Source organism: Babylonia areolata, chromosome 6, assembly GCF_041734735.1.
Source record: "Babylonia areolata isolate BAREFJ2019XMU chromosome 6, ASM4173473v1, whole genome shotgun sequence".
Taxonomy (NCBI): domain Eukaryota; kingdom Metazoa; phylum Mollusca; class Gastropoda; order Neogastropoda; family Buccinidae; genus Babylonia; species Babylonia areolata.
The window spans coordinates 12594211-12613455 of NC_134881.1; the positions used below are offsets into that span (position 1 = coordinate 12594211).

A 19245-nucleotide genomic window follows, 5' to 3' on the forward strand; every position below is an offset into this window, starting at 1 on the left:
ACATGACCCTCGCGAAACTCTAAGGTTCTCTGCCCTTGAATACTTTCCTAGATTTCAGACAGAGAAGAGCATTGGAAATTAAAATGTTCTCACGCATAATCCAAGAATGGAACTTACATTGCTGTGTCAATATAAAATATACATCCAGACTTAATATCCGATCTTGCAATTCCGCTAAAAGTCAAATCAGTGGATGCCCTACAGTATAGCATCAAAACGTTTTATTTGTTGCAGAAGCAAAACACATCGTGCATGCAAGCATTATCAACATTCATTGGATAGTATTTTAAGCATATCCAATAACTTGGACTGTAACATTCAGCAACCTTCCCAAATCCAGCTCCAGGGGAAATGAGGCCAAGACCTATGGTTCAGTTCTGAGCTGTCTGGAAAAGTTTATCTTCCACCGAATTATGCTGCACCTTTCTGCGCTTATTTCTACATGGCAGAGACAATGGTGGTTTTCTCGCTAACGCTTGTTAGACAGTAAGTTGTTTGAAAAAGTGGTAGGCTGATATATTTTGATTACGTTTAATTGAGTATCGTGAGGTCACGTTGACATGCCCTCTTTGAGAGTTGATTGATTAATCTTCGTCTGGACGAAGGTTCACGTCTAGACAGTTGAATAAGCTTTTTTAAGTTATGTTTGTGTCAGCATGCTGTAAAAACATCTCAGGTTTTGTTGGAGCTGTTGTTATTGACACTGTTTCAATGTGAACAGCGAACAACATCCAATTTGGAATGATCTGAATCCAGACTGGATTCAGCAACTTAAGAATGCAACAATGCATGGGATGAAAAACAGTTTTTCGCTGTAGATTTAGATTATTCTCTTTCTCTCCTTCCGTCAGTCTGCCTATCTTTGTACCAGCCGTTATCTATCTCTCCTTTTCTCATCTCATTCTCTCTCTCTCTCTCTCTCTCTCTCTCTCTCTCTCTCTCTCTCTCTCTCTCTCTCTCTCTCAAGTCAGAAGGTCCCCAAAGCAAATTTATATTATAACCATCCGAAAAAAACCTCATGCCCCTTTTTGTGAAATTTGTATACCTTTACATACACTGAAGTGTTTAATCATATTTTCAACCTTTTGTGCTTTAATGTTTTACTCCTTGACCAGTTGGTTGAATGTTATTTCCTGTAACATCTGCATCAGCATATCAATCACTACTGTATATCTGCAATGATATATTTGTTTATCTCTGTTCTCTTTATGTCCGCTGTTTCTCACTTTGGTCATGTCTTTGTATTTGCATATATAAATGTGTGTACTGGGTGGGAGTGAGTGTATATATATACATGTGTGTGTGTGTGGGGGGGGGGGGGGGGGGGGGGGGGGGGGGGGGGGGGCAGGGGGGGAGGTTGGTGTGTGAATGTGTTCATTTTGTTACTTTTTTTTTACAATTTTGATGATGAGTATGATCATTCATTGTAGTAGTAGTAGAAGTATTAGTCGTATTTACCATTAAATGATGATAATTTATAGAATTGTTCCTATGAAACAGTATAGTAGCAGTATACATATATGATATATGCATATGAAATGACTTTTGGAATTACACATTTCTGGACACAAATAAATGGCATTCAAAATTTAAATTATCTCTCGTTATACCAAGTTGTCGTAGGGAATTGAGACTAGCAATTTAGCAGCTTAGCCTGGTTTAAAATCAACATTGTACCACAGAACTTTTCTGAGATCAGTGAAATTAATAAGCAATTCTAATTCTAGTGTTTATTTTCAGGGAAGTAATTACAAGTTAGTCTGATTTGCAACTGAAGCAGCTGCATATGGAAGTGACATTCTTTCAACAGGCATACATTATTAGTTTTTTATATTTCCTGTTTCTGCTTTGCTGCCAGCAGGACCTTAAAGTTATTTTTTTTAACAGCATCACATTTGATGAAAATGATTAAGGGTTGTGTTTAAACATGATTACATATGCATTTCTCTTCTCCCTTGTTCAGGTTATAATTTTAAAGGTTAATATTAGTAATACCACTTTCACTACAGTTCCAGGATGAGTGCCAGAGACATAAACAAACAAAATGCACACACACACACACACACACACACACACACACACACACATCTTAAAACAAACACAAAAGAAGTTTTAAGTTTTGCACAACTAATCCCAGATTAATAACATAAAAAGGACTCAAAAGACAAACAAACACACAGTAACAGTCATGCAGAAGAGAAATGGTTAGGGTCGTTAGCAAGCTATGAAGACTGTCTTCTAAAAAAACAAAAAACAAAACAAAAAACAAAAAAGAGAACTTTTGAGTTTGGTTGAACTAGTTTCAGATCAATAATATGAAAAAAGACTTAAAAAAACAATGAAACACTAACAGTTATGGAGATGGTTAGGGTCGTTAGCAAGCTGTGAAGCCTGCCTTAAAATCAGGGGTAAACCAGGTAGTGCAGGAACAACTCCACCACCAATCAGGTAGGTGACAACTGTTAATGCTAGGGGCAATGGATGAAGGTAGCGAGAGGGTAATAGAAGGGAAGGGTGAAGATCAGTATGATTTCAGCAGCTATGAGTATGACCAGAATGCTTCCAGAGTTGGGGCAGAGGCAGTCTCAGCAGGTAGGCTGCCCCAGTCAGTGAAAGTGCATGTGAAGAAGAACAATCTGTAATCATTTCTGCAGTAAGGAATTTGTCAGGCAAGTTGATAGCAATTAGGACCTCGTTGACTGGGAAGGTGCAGCTAGATCATACTTGGAGATGATAATCAGCTGGTGGTAAGACTTGTTAAAAAAACAACAACAGAGCCTGAACTTCCTGGAAAAGTGAAATACCTTCTGCCTTTGTCAAGGAAGAGCCAGTCAAATGATTTGAATTTTGATCATCTGGTCCATGCTGAATGTTTGCTGGAAGTGATGCTGCACTCTGCAGGTGGCCCTCCTCTGGACTGATTTCAAAGTTATAACATTCTGAGGAGCAGGGGCTCACACAGGTCACCCGTACTTGGGCAGTGGATGGATGAGGACCTTGTAAATGTAACTGCATGTCCGGTTTGACTGAGGTTGTTCCAGTCTTGAGGGTGAGATGCCGTGCAGCCCGAGTGATTTGTTGGCAGCTGTGATAATTATGTTGATCGGGTATCGCAGGAGAGATCTGAGCAAAGAATAACACCTAGGTACTTGGTTGTCTTTATGGCCTGGAGGGTGTGGCCATGGAATAGTTACTGGTGATATCTTTTTCTGCTAGTGGATGCTCATCTGTCAGCACCTCACATTTGCCAGGGTGGAACTTTACATCCCACCTTTGTTCCCAAGTGGTCTTATAGTCCAGGTCCTCTTGAAGTGTCTGTTGGTCTTGATCGGATGCAACGGGGTTGTGGTAGGTAGTGCCCTATAAGGCCAAAGCAGATGTGACAGGTCATTTCTGTGCAGAATGAAGAGGCTTGGGCCTATGACTGATCCTTTAGGTACTCTCCATTCCACAAGTACAAAATCCAACCTTAGTGACTACTGCTTGCCTTCTACACTGAGAAAGTCCTCAACCCAACTGTTGACTTTGACCTGGATCCTGAAATGGTGTTTTTGAGTCAGCGGGTTGTGGTTGACCTGACTGAAGACCTCTGAAAAGTCCATAATTATTACGACATGCATGCATGCACATACTCAAACATTTTATCACAATGTTAATTGTTATACTCAATCATTTATCCTGTAAATTTCTGACAGACCTAGTTAAACTTTATGATCTTGATGCAAATATCTGCATATGTCATTATGATGGAGGAAAAACAAGTGATACTAAGAAAATGAAATGAGATCAGTCCTCAAAGCAAAGCATTCTGACACTTATATCAGTCTTTTATGTAACTAATTTAGCAGATCCCAGATAATGAATACATGTATGTATACATTTTATCATTTGGGGTGTGGAAACCAGGTGTTATAGACATCATTGATGACTTCCTTTTCATTATCGTGTTTGATTGTGTTCGGCTTCCATTTGCCGCATTTTGTTTTTTTGTGGAACAAGTGGAATGAGTATTTGAAAGGCAATTTACTGCTCAGCAATGGATATCAGATTAGACCTGATGATTTTCTTTACATGCTGTTTAACCAGAAATGCCTATTTTAATGACAGAGTGTTAAGAGAATGGTTTCTATCCAAGTAGCTATTGTCAGTTGTTCATTGAACTTGGACAAATATGGATTGAGCATGATCATGAGAGTGGACCAGGAAAAATAATGAACGGCAAATGCATGCACTATGGATTAAGAGAATATTAATTTGCAGAGTTATGTTGTAGAAAAGTTGAAATTCATGAACACACACACACACACACACACCCACACACCCACACACGCACATGGATATTTGGTAATGCTGGAGGGGAACGGGCATACATGCATAACAGCCAGTGCTTGTATTGGATGGGTTTCATGCTGTACACTGATGCTGAAGGTAATTCGTATAAGTTATAACTTTTCTTTCGCTTTCTGCATACATTGAAGCTTATTCCTATTTTTCTTAACCAGCTAAGCGGGCTTGAGAAGTTGAAATGTATCATTCCACTGAAGTTTTTATCTTGCATCTGAATTCTGATTTGATTTATTGTCTTGTCATTTTCACTATTTCAGTTGTTTTTACCATTTTCTTCAGACAGTATGGAAATCTGACTTTAACATTGGCTGTAAAATTATTAATTTGTAATATTACAAAAGTGTTTTAATGATGATCATATTTTCTTTTTCAGTGGTGAAACTATTGCAAACAAGGAGGGTAAAATTCAAGGTAAGTTGTTGAAATTGTTTTTGTGTAGGTTTTTGGAGGGTAGGACCAGATGTCTTGCTTGCCAAGAATTATGATAGATATTAAAAAGAGGTAATTTATAGAAATACAAGGAATGTGTTGAGCTTGTTTTTTCTTGGAAAATAATCAAGCTCTTAACAAGAAGTTTTGTGTGTGCAAATATACAGTGTGTGTGTGTGTGTGTGTGTGTGTGTGTGTGTGTGTGTGTGTGTTGTGTTATTCACCAATAAACAAGCACACAGTAACATTTACTCTTTAGTTTAGGCAAAGGCACACAACTTAGAACCAGTAATTTTTAGACCTCACCAGTTTGCACATACTAGTGAATGAATCTATTGCAAGGTACAGAGGAATATGTACAAAAAATATATTGACTTTTCTATCTGAGCTTTCTCTCTATGGTGAAATGTCTAGTGTGCGAGTATGTGTGGGAGGGGGATGTTGGTAGTCACACATCCATTCTCTATGTCTATTTTGTCAACTGTTATTGATGTGTCCTTTGCAGGTCATCAAGATGTAGCACTGTCAGACTTAGGACTAAATCAAGCTCATCTTGTTGCCTTTCGCTTGCGGAATGAGAAGTTCACACATATTTTCGCCAGTGACTTGAATCGGGCAGCACGGACAGCTCAGATCATCGCTGATGGCAACACTGTGTGTCACTGCCCTGTGATAAAAGACCAACGTCTAAGAGAACGAGTGAGCAAACTATTGTTATGTGGTGTAACTGAAATAGGTTCTTTTTTCTTTTCTTTTCTTCTTTACCAGAAGAAATGCTTGCTGTATATAATATACAAAATTTTGCCATTCTCAGATTCTGTAAGAAAATGCTGCTTTCTTGTTGCTTGGAGGTAGAATTTTTTTTCTTTTAGAAAATATTTTGAATGATTTAAGTCCAATATTTCTTTGTCAGTATTTAGATAAAACAGATTCTTCCTGGCATGCTTCTTTTTACAAACTGTGCACCTGCTACAAGCTTTTCTTGGGAATGTAGATGACAGTGAGGACAAGGATGATCCAGATGAAAAACTAAAGTATTGACTGAAGGCTAAAAATACTTAGCTATCTTCCTCTGCATTATGAGCTGCAAATCATGCGTAGGCTGTTTCTCCATGTGGGGTTTTGCATGTTAGATTGTTTATTCCATTGTCATGGGAGAGAGAGAGAGAACGTGCATGCTGGGAGTGTGTATTTCCACAACCATGGAATAGTGAAGTGAATTACTGATTTTTGATGATTTGCAAGCATACAGTACAAAGGGGTTGAGACAGTGACGAGCAGGTCTGCACATATATTGACCCAGGAAACTGCCCAGGCCAACCAGTGTAGCCAATTAACAACAGTCTGTCCTCAGGGGCTGCTATGAGATCTCATTCTGTGTGTTTGTGTGACTGTTTTTATCTTTTGTACTGCAAGTCACAAAGTCTAAACAAACCAGAAGCTTTCCAAGTGACACTGCATCTGAGCATTGGAAAATATGGATATAAGTTGTTGTTTTCTGTGATTATTTTAATGCTTCATTTGAGTGTGTGTGTGTATGTTTGTAAGTATTTTCCATTTGAAATGTGATGGCAAAGTATGAATATTGAAAAGGAAAACAAAAATACAAAGGCCAGTAATGATAATAATGGAAATTTTTATAGCGCCTTCCAATGGTGAAGATGCAGAACACAAAAAAATATCACACACACACACACACACACACACACACACACTCTGCAAAAAGGCACTTGCATGCACAAACATACACACACACACATACATGCATGTGCGCACACAACACACACACACATGCACACAGCCTCATGACAGAGGCACAAAAGCATGTACACGCATTCACACTCTCACACACAAACACATAGGTGATTGCTCTCATGCTTCCTCTCTCCCTCCTCATGCACACACATCACAATCAAGTAATCAGTCTGGGTGGAAACAGCACATTCTTAAATGGTAGGGAGGGGATAGTTTCAGTTTCTCATGGAGGCATCATTGTGTTCGGACAAATCCATATACGCTACACCACATCTGCTGGGCAGAAGCCTGACCAGCAGCATAACCCTACGCACTGTTTATGTACCAGTCAGAGTGGATTTTTTCTGCAGAATTTTGCCAGAGGACAACACTCTAGTTGCCATGGATTCTTTTTCACTGTGCTGTGTGCCTGCTACACATGGGACCTCAGTTATCGTCTCATTCGAGTGACTAGACGCTCAGTTTGATTTTCCAGTCAAACTTGGGAGAAAGGGTGAGAGTGGGATTCAAACCCAGACACTCATGGACTTATTGTATTGGCAGATGAATGTCTTGACCATTCTGCCGCCTTCCTTCTTGGGGAGGGGATAGGTTAATCATAGTAATGTGTAGTGAGAGTTTTCAGGCCTGACTTGAAATCATTGAAAGACTCTTGGGACTGAGTCGATGAGAGTTTGGTAGAAAGTTCCAGAGCTTAGAGGCTGAGAAAGAAAAAGCTCGTTGGCCATGCTGTTTGTGTGTAAAAGTAGGAAGCTGAATGAGCCTGGTGTCAGCATATGATCGAAGGGTCCTAAACTGAATGTATATTTATGGAGAAGTTCAAATAGATAAGGGGAACAGAACTTGTGATAACTTTTAAGCTGTCAAGCAGATACTTATTTGTTTATAGCTTACCTTCTTAATTTACATTTGCTTTTTTTGTTTCATGTATGTGAACAAAGTGTCCTTGTAATCACCCTGTTATAGTTTGTGTGTGTGTGTGTTTGTGTGGTAAATTTAAACATCGTCATTTCCTCTTGAAATGATTGTTCGGCTCTGAATTTGGCTTGTTAAAGAGGAGTCAGAAATGAGTTCTTTCCACGCATCTGAATTATAATGACTGCGAAATACCTTAAGGACAAAGGAAGCAATAAACACAAAATCTTTTAGTATGATTGTATTGCAGATTGACACACTTATAGATTAACAACAAACATTAAAAATTAAAAGAAAAAAAGCAACTTGAAGAGTAACAATACCATTCTGCTTAAGTATAGAAGTTACATGGTTGTATACATCTGACAACATTATTCACAACTGTTTGTAATGTTGATGTTTATTACCAGGAAGTCCTTTGCCATTTTGTCCTTCGAACATAGAAAATGTTTTACTGTTTCCTGTATTACATGGAAATTCTTAATATTTTGTCCTTGAAGCAGAAATGTTTTCAGTTCTGAATTACATGGAAGTTCTGTAATATATTGTCCTTGTACCCTAGGAACATCTTACATAGAAGTCTTTTTTTTCAGAGATTTGGCATCTTTGAAGGGAGGACCTTCAAGGAGCTTTATGCAGCAGCACAAAAAAGCAACAAGAAGTGGGCTGACTTTAACCCTGAAGGTGCAGAAACTTATGAACAGGTAAGGTTTGGATGGCTTTTTGGTTGGGTTGGTGGATCATTGGAATCCTTTTTGATTTGGAGAAAGCATATGATACCACTTGGAAATATGGTATTCTTTCAGACCTTCATGGCCTTGGCTTTTGAGGATATTTCCCTGTCTTCATTCATGGTCTCTTGACATACCTACAAATTAAGTCCAGGTTGGTGGCGCTTTGTCTGGCATTCATGGGTGGTAGTTGGGCGTTCCACAGAGCAGCAGTCTTTTTCCTGCTCTCTTCAGTATCAGAGTCCATAAAATAGTAAAATCTGTCTGCCATGGTTCTGAGTCCTTGCTGTTCATGGACAGTTTTGCTCTCTGCTCAGCTGGAAAGGTGTTTGCTGGCATCAAGTGACAGCATCAGTTGTGCTTGGATTGGGTTGGGCAGTGGGTTCAGGCGAACGTTTTTACATTTCCCACGACTTTAACTCATTCCACAACTCTAGAGACATCTTTTCAGATCCAGAGATTAGACTCAGAAAGGACATCATTCAGGTTGTTACAAAGGTGAAATTCTTAGGAGTCAACTTTGATTAAAAAACCACCGAAGTTCTTCCATATCAGCCAACAACACGTGAAAACTTCCTTTTGTGGACTCACGGCATCCAGTGCGTGAAGGCTTTTACGGATTGGGCGGTGAGCAAAGGGACTCTACTTGTCTTACCTCAACAGAGCTTGGTCCGCTCCAGAGTGGACTGTGGTTGCACCAGTTCTCTCTTTCTTGAAAGGTTTAACAAATGATTCTACAAAGTTGGAAGAAGGTGTGGGTGCTGCTGTGATCTGTCCATCTGCTGCAGGCTCTCCATTCGTTAGACTTCTTCCTTCCACAGTAGCTGTGCGACAACCCGACTGGCTGCTTTGGTTCTGGTCCATGAATTTCACTTTAGAAGATTCTTGTGTTTTCTAGTTCACTGACTGCTCACGGGGGCAGGGATTGTGACATTATATTAGCATTAATTCTGGGTCACATGGGCATGGAAGGTGGTGAGTTTGTGGGTCAGATTGCCAGGAGTGCCATGTGTCGGAGGCTGTCTTGCACCACTGTACCATTTACAGACCTGAAGCCCAAGGTTTGATAATGTGTGAGATTCCTCTGCTGAGAAGAATTGGAGTTGCAGACTGACAGCAGGTTGTTTCAGATTTGTCCTGGCCTCGGGGGCTTGCTTGCTACCTTCTGCTGTGGAGGGTGGAGGTGGGTGGGGGTAAGTATTTGGCAGGCTGCATGCAGATCATTCATGTCTGATAACGTTTGTCTCTCTGGGGGTTGAGTAGGCTTTATAGTGTTTTCCATGTGGGCAGCCTTTCAGTTTCAGACATCTGTTGATTGACTGCTGGGCTGTGAATGATGTTGGGTGCAGGAGTTTTTCTCCATGGTTGCCTTGTTCTGGGATGTTCCTCGGGATGTTGTTTTCAGTTTGTGAATGAAATTAGTATTTAACTACACATGCTTTACCGTGAGCCACTGGTGCAGGGAGTCCGATTCCTGTCCTGTGCAAACTACTACCCGCCTATGCGGAGAAAATGAAAGTAGCTATGGCCGATAACCTCCCGGAAGTAGGTTACCTCCCTTCTGTATCCCTGACTAGATTCCTCTTTTTTGGCAGCCATCTTGACACCTGATCCTGTGCTCTTCATACGGCTAATTTTTTTTGTATTTTCTGTCTGCCTATCGATTCTTTGACACTATGTTTTGTGTCTGATGAAGACTTGTAACAAGTCACAAACTTACTTAGCTCGTTTGGGCATTCGAGTTAAAATTATGGCGCAGTCGCAATCGTAAGGACCCTCTACCTCAGGTTCTGTCAACAACAGGTACAGGTACAGTATTTGGGGCATAAATGAAGCATTGCAGTCTTTCAACACCTCCTCCACACCCACCGGTCGACCCCAGACCACTACCACCTCCTACACCTCCTCTGGTGTCATCTCTGGGTTTGTTTACCCACACAAAGGCCAGTTGTGCTGTTTTCCTTTTTTTGACTAGATCGATTCGCGTCTGTGCTCCGCGTTTTCTCAGCTCTGCCAGTCGGCAGTGCACGAGTTCCCTCCTCTGTCTCTTTCCCCATGCCCAAAATTTCAGTGACTGAGCATGCGTTCCCAATGGGGAACCAATGGGGAACAAACACGGACATACGTCTGCCGCTCTGCACACTCAATCCAATATGTTTTTCGTCTGTGAAGGCAGCTGGACAATGTATCCATGCCCCACACGTGGCATGCCCTGACCGCCTCGCGTCCAATGGCAACTGTGGTGAGTCGGGATGCCCTCCCTCTAGGTAGGGAGGAAGGTGGACCACTAGGTGACACATGCCCATATGTGGATTGGCGATGTAGTTACTTCCCTTCCACCAACACAGCAAGTCACTCTAGCCCCCTTTACTGACCACCAATGATGTTTTTCACATTCTCTTTGGGTCTTGCTGCCCATTCGTGGGCTTTATACAACCTTGCACAGCAACTGCACCTTTCTTGCTGTTTCTCAGGCTATGTGCCACTGAACTTTTGGGTTCCTCATCCCCCCACATTTGCACTCAGTCCTCTGCAGGCAACCAATCCAATTACCATTCTTTTCTTGTTGTACACAATAACATGAAATAAATCACAATATTTTCATTTCTATTTGTTATGTTTTGTTATCAAAATCAACAAAAACAACAACAAATTTGTATATCTTGCTATATTTATATACATTTATATTTGCATATATAGATGTATATTTATCCCTCTGTATACACATGTGTGTGTGTGCTTACGGGATATGTTTATACAATTTTCATATTAACCCTTTTTCTGCCAGGAAAATAAGATTTAAGTGAAATCTATTTGCCAGGGTTTTTTTCACAAAAAACGGGTATATATTTTCAAAAAATTCTGTGTTCTTTGTTTATTGAAGTAAATATTTTCTGAAAGGTAAATTAATAAAGAAATATGAAACACATGATGTTTTCAGGGGAATTTCCCATTTTATATATTTTCAGTGACATGCTGTTGTTTTGAAATCAGTGTTTTGTTTTTTGTCACATTTTCAACTTGTTCACTACAAACATTAGTCAGTGAATTTGCACTAAAATATATTTTCTGGACAAATGGATAATACCTGTACACACAAATTATACTAAACAACCACAATAAAAAAAAAAAAGACAAGAAAAAAAAAGACATCATGATACATTGTGACCTCTCCAAGTGATGATATGGATGTGGGGCCACACCCCCTCGGTCTTCACCCCCCTCATCTTCACCCCTCTCACACACCATCACATCATCCAGTTCTCAGAGTGTTGGCTAAGTGCCAAGAAAATCGCTCACACTGTGTCCTGCTAAAAATTTGGTCACTTTCTGTCGTCTGCTACTGCTGTAAAGTTGGCATCACTCCCTGATAGTCGTGTCTTGGCCAGTCTCTTCATCGCTTCCTTCATTTTCTATCAAGTCATCCTACAAAAATTCATCACTGTCTTCGCCTTCAGATTTATACTTCAATTCTTTCTGAGCATCAGCTAAAGAAAGCAATCTTGGTTGGTTTCATGCAACCACGATCGCATGTCTCGAGCATGGTGTCCGAAATTTTGTTGAGCGAGCGAGGAGAGGAGCCAGGCAAACTGTGACAATAATCCATCCAAAACGTTCAAACAAAGGACTGCCTCATGATGTAGATGGGGTTTCTAGCTATGAATAGAATCTAGAAAGATTCCCCAAGCTAAAGCTACCAGCATTTTTGTCAATGAACTCAGTGCAAACCAGGGAAAAGTCAGAATATTTTGATGAGTTATCTCGTCATTGTGGCAGCGAAGCATACATGCTTGCACTGACGAGTTATCTTGTCATATAGGCAGCTTAGGGGTTAACATGTACAATTATATTTCTATCTCTATTCATTGAGATTCCCTACATAGCAATATATGCACATTTGCATTTGCGTGATTCTGTATATGATGCTCAGAACTTTCTGCGTCTACATACTGACACAATATTCATAAGTGTATGTACATCTCTTATATGTACATACACAGATTCTTTTCCATTACTGATTATGCACACATACCCATTTACTTGGGTATATATCTGTGCATGCTAGATGTATGCTTGTACAGCTGTTTATTTTTTGTGCCTCGATCTATGGTCATTGTCATATTCCTGACATCATCACTTGAGTCTGTATATATATCCCTTTGTACATATATGTATTTATTTTCATAAGTACATCCCTTTCTTGCTTTTGGAGGATGACTGCACTTAAAGAAAAAATTGCCTCATTCAAGCCTGAATGTATGCTCCCTTCACATATTTGTAGTGGCTGGTCCTTAGGGACCCACACACACTCCCTTCTCACCCACAGGGCTCATACATTTCTCGAGGCCTTCATGATAAACTGTCTGCCCTCTAGCTCAATTTAGAAAACCCCACAGAGTACACATTTCCACCTCTCACTTTGATTGGAAAGGTTCGACACGTATTCATCAGTTGACACCTTGACCACTCTTGCGAGATTAGCAAGACATCTCTTGTCTCAAAGGACAGTCAATGTGATTAAAGGCATGTATGCAGACACAGGGTTGGGACTTACTGCCTCCTCAGCCAGAGTTCATGAAGTCAGGGCATGGTCCTCATCTCTTGCCTTTGCCCACTCAGGAAAAACCCTGTTACCTTATTGATTTCTACCTGAGAGATGTCTCACACTTCAGCAAGGATGGCTCAAGATGGCTCAATGTTGCATTGCCTCCACAGTGGTCACACAACAAGCCATTGCCGTGCACAGACAGTAGAACAGGTGAGCCCTCCACCTTGTCGTGTCATTCTGCACTAGTGGGTCACGGTAAAGTATGTGTAGTTAAAAAGATTTTTTTTCAAAAATTATGTTTATCTAACATACTTACCATGACCCACATTTAAGACCCTCCCGTCCTCCCTGCTTCCTGTTCTCTTTGCACACTGCACTGGTTACGGTTAATTGCCGTCAAAAGAGGAAGCTAGTCAGGGATACAGAGGGGAGGTAACCTACTTCCAGGAGGTTATCGGCTGTAGCTACTTTCATTTTCTCTGCATAGGCAGGTAGTAGTTTGCACAGGACAGGAATCGGACTCCCTACCTTAGTCTACACTAGTGGGTCAAGGTAAGTATGTTAGATAAACGTAACTTTAGGGAAAAAAAAATTTCCTTTTTAACTTGTCTTTTTTGTGTGAAATGTTGCTTGGTCACACAGATCTTTCTGCCATATCACCTCATTTCTTTGCATGTGGTTTGCTTATGTGTACTCCATTTATATGAGTATATTACTTTGTTTTAATTATTTAAAAAAAGTATCTGAGAAGGAGAGAGAGAGACTGGATACTGAAAAGAATGATTTATCTGAATGTGCAACTTCTTGAATTGAAGTGATGAGATAGTTGCAAATATAAACAGTCCGTCAGTTAATGATCGATCTGAAAATTATGACGGTTAAAATGGAAACATTGCATTTCTTTTTAATCTATACATGCGTTTTGTTCAGGTTATTTTATTTTATTTTTTTTTAAATTCAGACTACATTGCATATGACTACAGAATATTCTGCCTGTAAAATAAATCATTGCTGAACATGGCATATTATTTGTTCAGTGATTATGTAAAGTCAGTATTTGTTCTCACTGCAGATCTGTTCACAGCTGACATGTGCTTACATGTATATAATGCTGTCTTAACAGGTACGAGATCGAGCCAAGGCATTTTTCCAGGAGCTGTGTGAAAAGATGCTTGCATATGGCTTATCTTCAGAGAGAAATTGTAATCCCAATCCTGCCAATGACACACAGAGCAGTTTGAGCACTAGTGTTGATGGTAAAAGTGGCAGGACCGCTTGCCACACCCCCGATAGGCCTCTGAGTGACAAGGAAAATGAAACAAACATTGGTGCTACAACCACGCATTTCGTAGGCCTCCAGGCCAGTGCTGGCCATCCTGGCAAGGCAGAGGAGGTAATTGCTGCTAAACGTCCCCGTACAGAAGAGCCACAGCTACACAGACTTTCTCTGGAAGGGGTGGGGCATTCAGCAGATGTGGATACTGACTGTGCTTTTGGTGAGATACAAGGGGCAGGGACCACAACCATAGCTCGTTCAAACTCCTCCTCTTCCTCTGGGTGTTCAAGTCTTCATGACAGTGTGGAATGCCCAGAGGCTGATGTTGAGGGGGAAGAAAGGGGCACTGGCTCTGCCAAACAGGATCCCTGTTCTTCCACCTGCCCTCCAGGGAATGTCCGACCTAATTCAGATGGTCATTTGGAGCAGAATCCTTTTGCTGGTCAGTCAGGGAGTAATCGGCTTTGCGATGGCTTGCAGCCATGGGTCAAAGACACTGATCCATTGGCTGTTCCAGGGTCTGTGTTGGACCCATCGCTTCAAACTTGCCCTAACGTTTCTTTGTCTCCATTGTTGGAACATCGCTTGACCCCCATTTCATCTGTGTCATCGGGTCGCAACAGCAGCTTTGACGATGCTGATATTGTACCATCAGTTACAGGAGATGTGTTGATTGCGACCCACGGGGGGTTCATCAAGGAAATGGTCAGCTATTTTATTGAAGACTTAAACTGCAAAATTCCCGGGGGGAAAGGGCATGCCTTGCGGGTGTGTCCCAACACTGGTGTCTCCCGCTTCATGGTGACGCTGAATGAGGGGGAGCGGCAGCCCACTGTCACCTGCCTGCTGATACATGATAAAGAACACTTGAAAAGTCTGGAGCCCACATCCAATGACACTCCTGCAGTCTAACTCACACTAGGTGCCTATAATAAACCTGAGGCCTCGTTGTCTGTAGGAAGTTCACAGTGATGTACTGCTTAAGATTGATTGGTAATAAAAGGAAAAAAAAAATTCAGTTCAGACTGACAGTATGTTATGGATTCATGAAATATGGAACATCCAAAAACAAAAGCTAGTGTTTAGTTTTTCTTTTTTTGACAGATTTCAATGGCTGCTGTTACTTTGACATCACATGTACAGATGAACATGAGTATATTCACTGAAAGTAAGATTACATTCCTCTTTCTTTAAGATAAAAAAAAAGATGATAATGGAGTGCCAAGGTATGTTGTTTTTAGTCATGGTTTCTGTGATTCAGTTGCTTTGTGCTGCTGCAATTTTGTGGATTTGGTGCTTTCTCTTGGCATGATAGAGATGATGACACAAAATGTTCAGCCTTATTCTGACAACCAACAGGCAACATTGTATCCAGTTACATACAGTACTACGTTGCTGATATCAAGAAGAGCAGACATCCTCTCAGTGAATGATACTGTTCAGACAGGAAAAAGGGAAAGTGTAAATCTGAATGCATTCACACACACTATGAGGGTTCTATTTTCCAGGTTTGCTTGTGAATCCTCAGCATGACTGCTTGGTGAAGTCGGAGATGGTTGTTCCTAGTTTCTGCTAGGGGGACAGAGACTCTGTTCTCTTGGAATGTGATCTTTCGCCTTAACTGCCAGGCTTTGGCTGTAGTGATTCCAAGCATTTTGCTTATTGAAGACGATGAGTCAAACTGCTTTTAATTGTTTGCCTTGGTGTTTGGATTTCTTAAATATTGACCCTGGTGATCTCGTGAGCTGTCTTCTTCCCCTTTTCATCTTTTTAGTTTGATTTTTTGCAGCCATTTCCTTGATTTTTTTAGCAGTGATTGATTGTACTTTGACTGTTGGGCATGATGGAGTTGAAAACGTATTACTTAGTATTTCTTGTATTTCTTATATGGTTTTGTATTGGACCTGGACTGAAAATAGGGAATGAAAATAGAAATCAGGATTATCAACCCATATTGACACATGCACACACACTTGCATGCACACCTGTTGTAAGTGCAGAGACACAATAATTATATGTAGAAAATCATTGTTTCACTACAAATATGTAGAAATTATTTGGCAAGTGTATAACCCTTCCACCACCAAGCTCGCGTTTATGCACAGGCGTGGTAGAGGACCTATGCCACTGAAAGATGACCATTCATTGGTCTGTTATCCATGAACCTACTGCTCTTAATTTTCGGTGATAGGATAGGCCATATTTTCAATACATCGCAGGGGGAATCCCCAGCTTTTCTTAGCCACTGACTTTTCTGTGTTTATACCACAAGGGAATTTTGTACTCTAAATTGACTGGTGGTGAAAGGGTTAAATAGAAATAGGAATGCATTTGAAGAAAATGTAATGCACTTAGTGTTCATGTGTGTATGAATATATTTACAACGCACAACGCCTGAAGTTGTTTTTCATTTTGAAGAGATTTGCTGTTGAGTGTAGTCACTAGATCAGCTTTGGATGGTAGTATAATCTAATTTTTGTTGCTGTCAATGTATTTGCCTGTTTGATGGTGTGGTTCAAGGGCTTTTTTATGTCGATCTTTATGAAGAAAGTAACTGGGTGATGTAGGGCATCCAGTTTTCCATCTGCTTATGATTGTCACAGTCTGAGATGTTACCTTCATTGTCAGTCACAGTCTTTCCCATAATATAACTCACAGTGAGTAAGTTTAATTATCCAGATACAGTCAGTGTTTCAACACAAATAAGCTATTTTAATTGTGAACTGTGAACAGTTGTGCTGTATAATAATAATAATAATAAAAAACCTGAAAAGGAGGAGTTCCACTGGCTAGTTAATCCTAGCTTTTTATCTTGAAATAAAATCACCGAATTTTTATTTTGTAGACATTTGACAAAGTGAAATAGAATCAGTATTGTGAGGTGTTTGATACAACAGCTACATTATTATGCCTCTCAGTCCCATCCTGGAAAGGTGTGTGATCTTGTGAACATTAAAACTGTTTTTCCAGCTGTAAAAAAAGATTAAGATTTGAAAGTTCTGTCATTCAACGAAACATAAGCTATTTTTTTTGGCATTGCAAAGAATAAAATTAGAGGGCTGAACATGTAGTTTATGAAAAGATGGTGGATGGTGCAGAGGATAAGCGCTGTATTGTTCTTGACTGTAGTATAGCACTTGCTTTTTAAACAAAAAAAAACCCCAAAAAAACCCCAACAACAAAAAATGAACAAGAAGTGCTTGATTTTCCTAAAGTTTACTGATATTGTATCATCAATTGCAAGAGCTGTTCCAGAATAATACTGAGGAGGCTTTTGTCAAATCTTCAAAAATATAAAAATTTAAAAAGCATTTTTCACAAAGTTTAGAATCATAACTGGGCATGAAATCAATGCATTATTTCAGAATAAAGCTGATAGGAGGCAGAAGAATGAGCCTGTTACTGTATTAGTGTTTGCAGCTTTCTTCTACTGAAGCAGCATTGAACTTGCATTAACGTAACGCTGACAGGATGTATGGAAGTCAAGGGGGGAAAAAGGAAAACAGTTTTAAAAATAGTTAAAATACACACATACTACTTGATAGATATGACTCCTACAAATGTAAAACCCTGCATGTTTAAATATATTTCATTTAAAAATTATTAATGGCAGGTATATTTGCATGTTTTACGGTAAATTGTTATATATATATATATATAATATATATATGTATCTTTATTCTTATATATATTTTGATATCTTTTTAAAAACAATCTTTCATATTGCACATACGCTTCTTTTTAATGTTAACACCTGTTGAAGTATCTAAAATCAGCCTCTGAATTGAAAAAGCTTATTAGATACTTCCTTTGGATTTGAGCAGAATAAGGTGGTGTTTCTACCATTTGGTTGGTACCCAAATGCCTTTGCTACAGCGTGAATTTTCATCTGTTCACCTTGTTTTGAAAGCACACCATACCAGTGGCATTATTTGGCAATGGTCTTCAACCTATCACATTTGATGATCGGCAACATTCCATATCGGCCTTTTGTGTTTAACTAGACATGGCACACAGCATACAGAACAACACCGTTGAAGTTAGAGACTTGATTATCGGAATTTTCAAATTCATTGAGTAATGTATAGACAACTTAATATTAAAAAAAAAATCATGTGAAAGACTCTTCAGAACTCAATACTATTTTCAAGGTGAATAAAATGTCTTTACTTCATGTATAAGCTTTTCTTTTCTCTTATTCAAATTCATGTTCATACTCCTTCTCAAGAAGATTACAATATCACAGTCTCTTCGACCTATGGTTGCAAGGGATAGAGAATGTGTATACAAATGTACTTACGCAAGTTAAAATTTATTCAGAACTTATTCATGTTTCTCATGTCATTTCAAGTGAGATGGTGGCTTTACAAATATATTGTGTTATTAGAACTGATAACTATGCTTTGATACTAATGGTTTTCTTTTAATACATAGTTGTAACATTTTCTAAATGGTATTCTGAAATTTCATATCTATATATATATATATATTGTGTACATTTGTACAAAGTATTGTGTATGTGCCATTATTCCTTTGCGATGTGTACAGAGGAATCTGTTTAGTTTCACATAAATCAACTGCAGAAAAAAGCCCCCAAAGCAACGTATTGAATGTGGTGGTTCGTTAATCACCTGGAGGGGGAATACCCAACAATACCACTTAAGAAACTGAGTGCTTTATTTGCCATGACCTGTGATACTCAACCCTGTAGGAGGGAGAGGGAGGAATGTGCAAAGCCCCTGGAGGCGTGATAGACAAACAAGCATGATTGTTATGCTGTAACCTTTTAGCATTATCACTGTGGAATTGGAAAATTGTGCTGTAAGCATGACAGTGAGAGACATTAGTTTTGGTGACTATACTCGAATATAGTAAAGAAATATGGTTTTCAGAAGTGAATGTGTGTTTTTATTGTCTGGATAAACATGTTCACTCCATGCTGTTTCTTTGCGTGATCAAAGAGGCATATTTTATGCAGAGCAAGTGGTGCATTCTTTTGTTCTTTTTAAGTTTTCAACCTGACTTAAAAAGTGGTTGCAGTGGCTGTCTGGAGATAAAAACCATTTGAATTGATGCGATGTGATCTCTGTGCAGACTGATTACTGAGCTCCAGTTTTCAGTAATCAAACATGTTGTTGCACAGGTCAAGGCTAGTTCTTTTACCTAATTTGCGGGCAGACATGTTGCTCGGGTTGGACTTTAGAGCTAGGAATTGTCTAATTTGTTATTGATGAGATGACAAT

At 39.6% G+C, this 19245-nt stretch overlaps 1 protein-coding gene across 1 annotated transcript; it reads left to right on the top strand.

The window, feature by feature from the left end:
• Positions 1-348: 348 nt before the first annotated feature.
• On the top strand, positions 349-18896 carry LOC143282745 (uncharacterized). Its single transcript, XM_076588493.1, has 5 exons — positions 349-486; positions 4721-4758; positions 5282-5475; positions 8040-8150; positions 13850-18896. Exons 1-5 carry the CDS (start codon positions 443-445, stop codon positions 14912-14914), a joined length of 1452 nt encoding a protein of 483 aa, XP_076444608.1. The 5' UTR covers positions 349-442; the 3' UTR covers positions 14915-18896.
• The last annotated feature ends 349 nt before the right edge of the window (positions 18897-19245 follow it).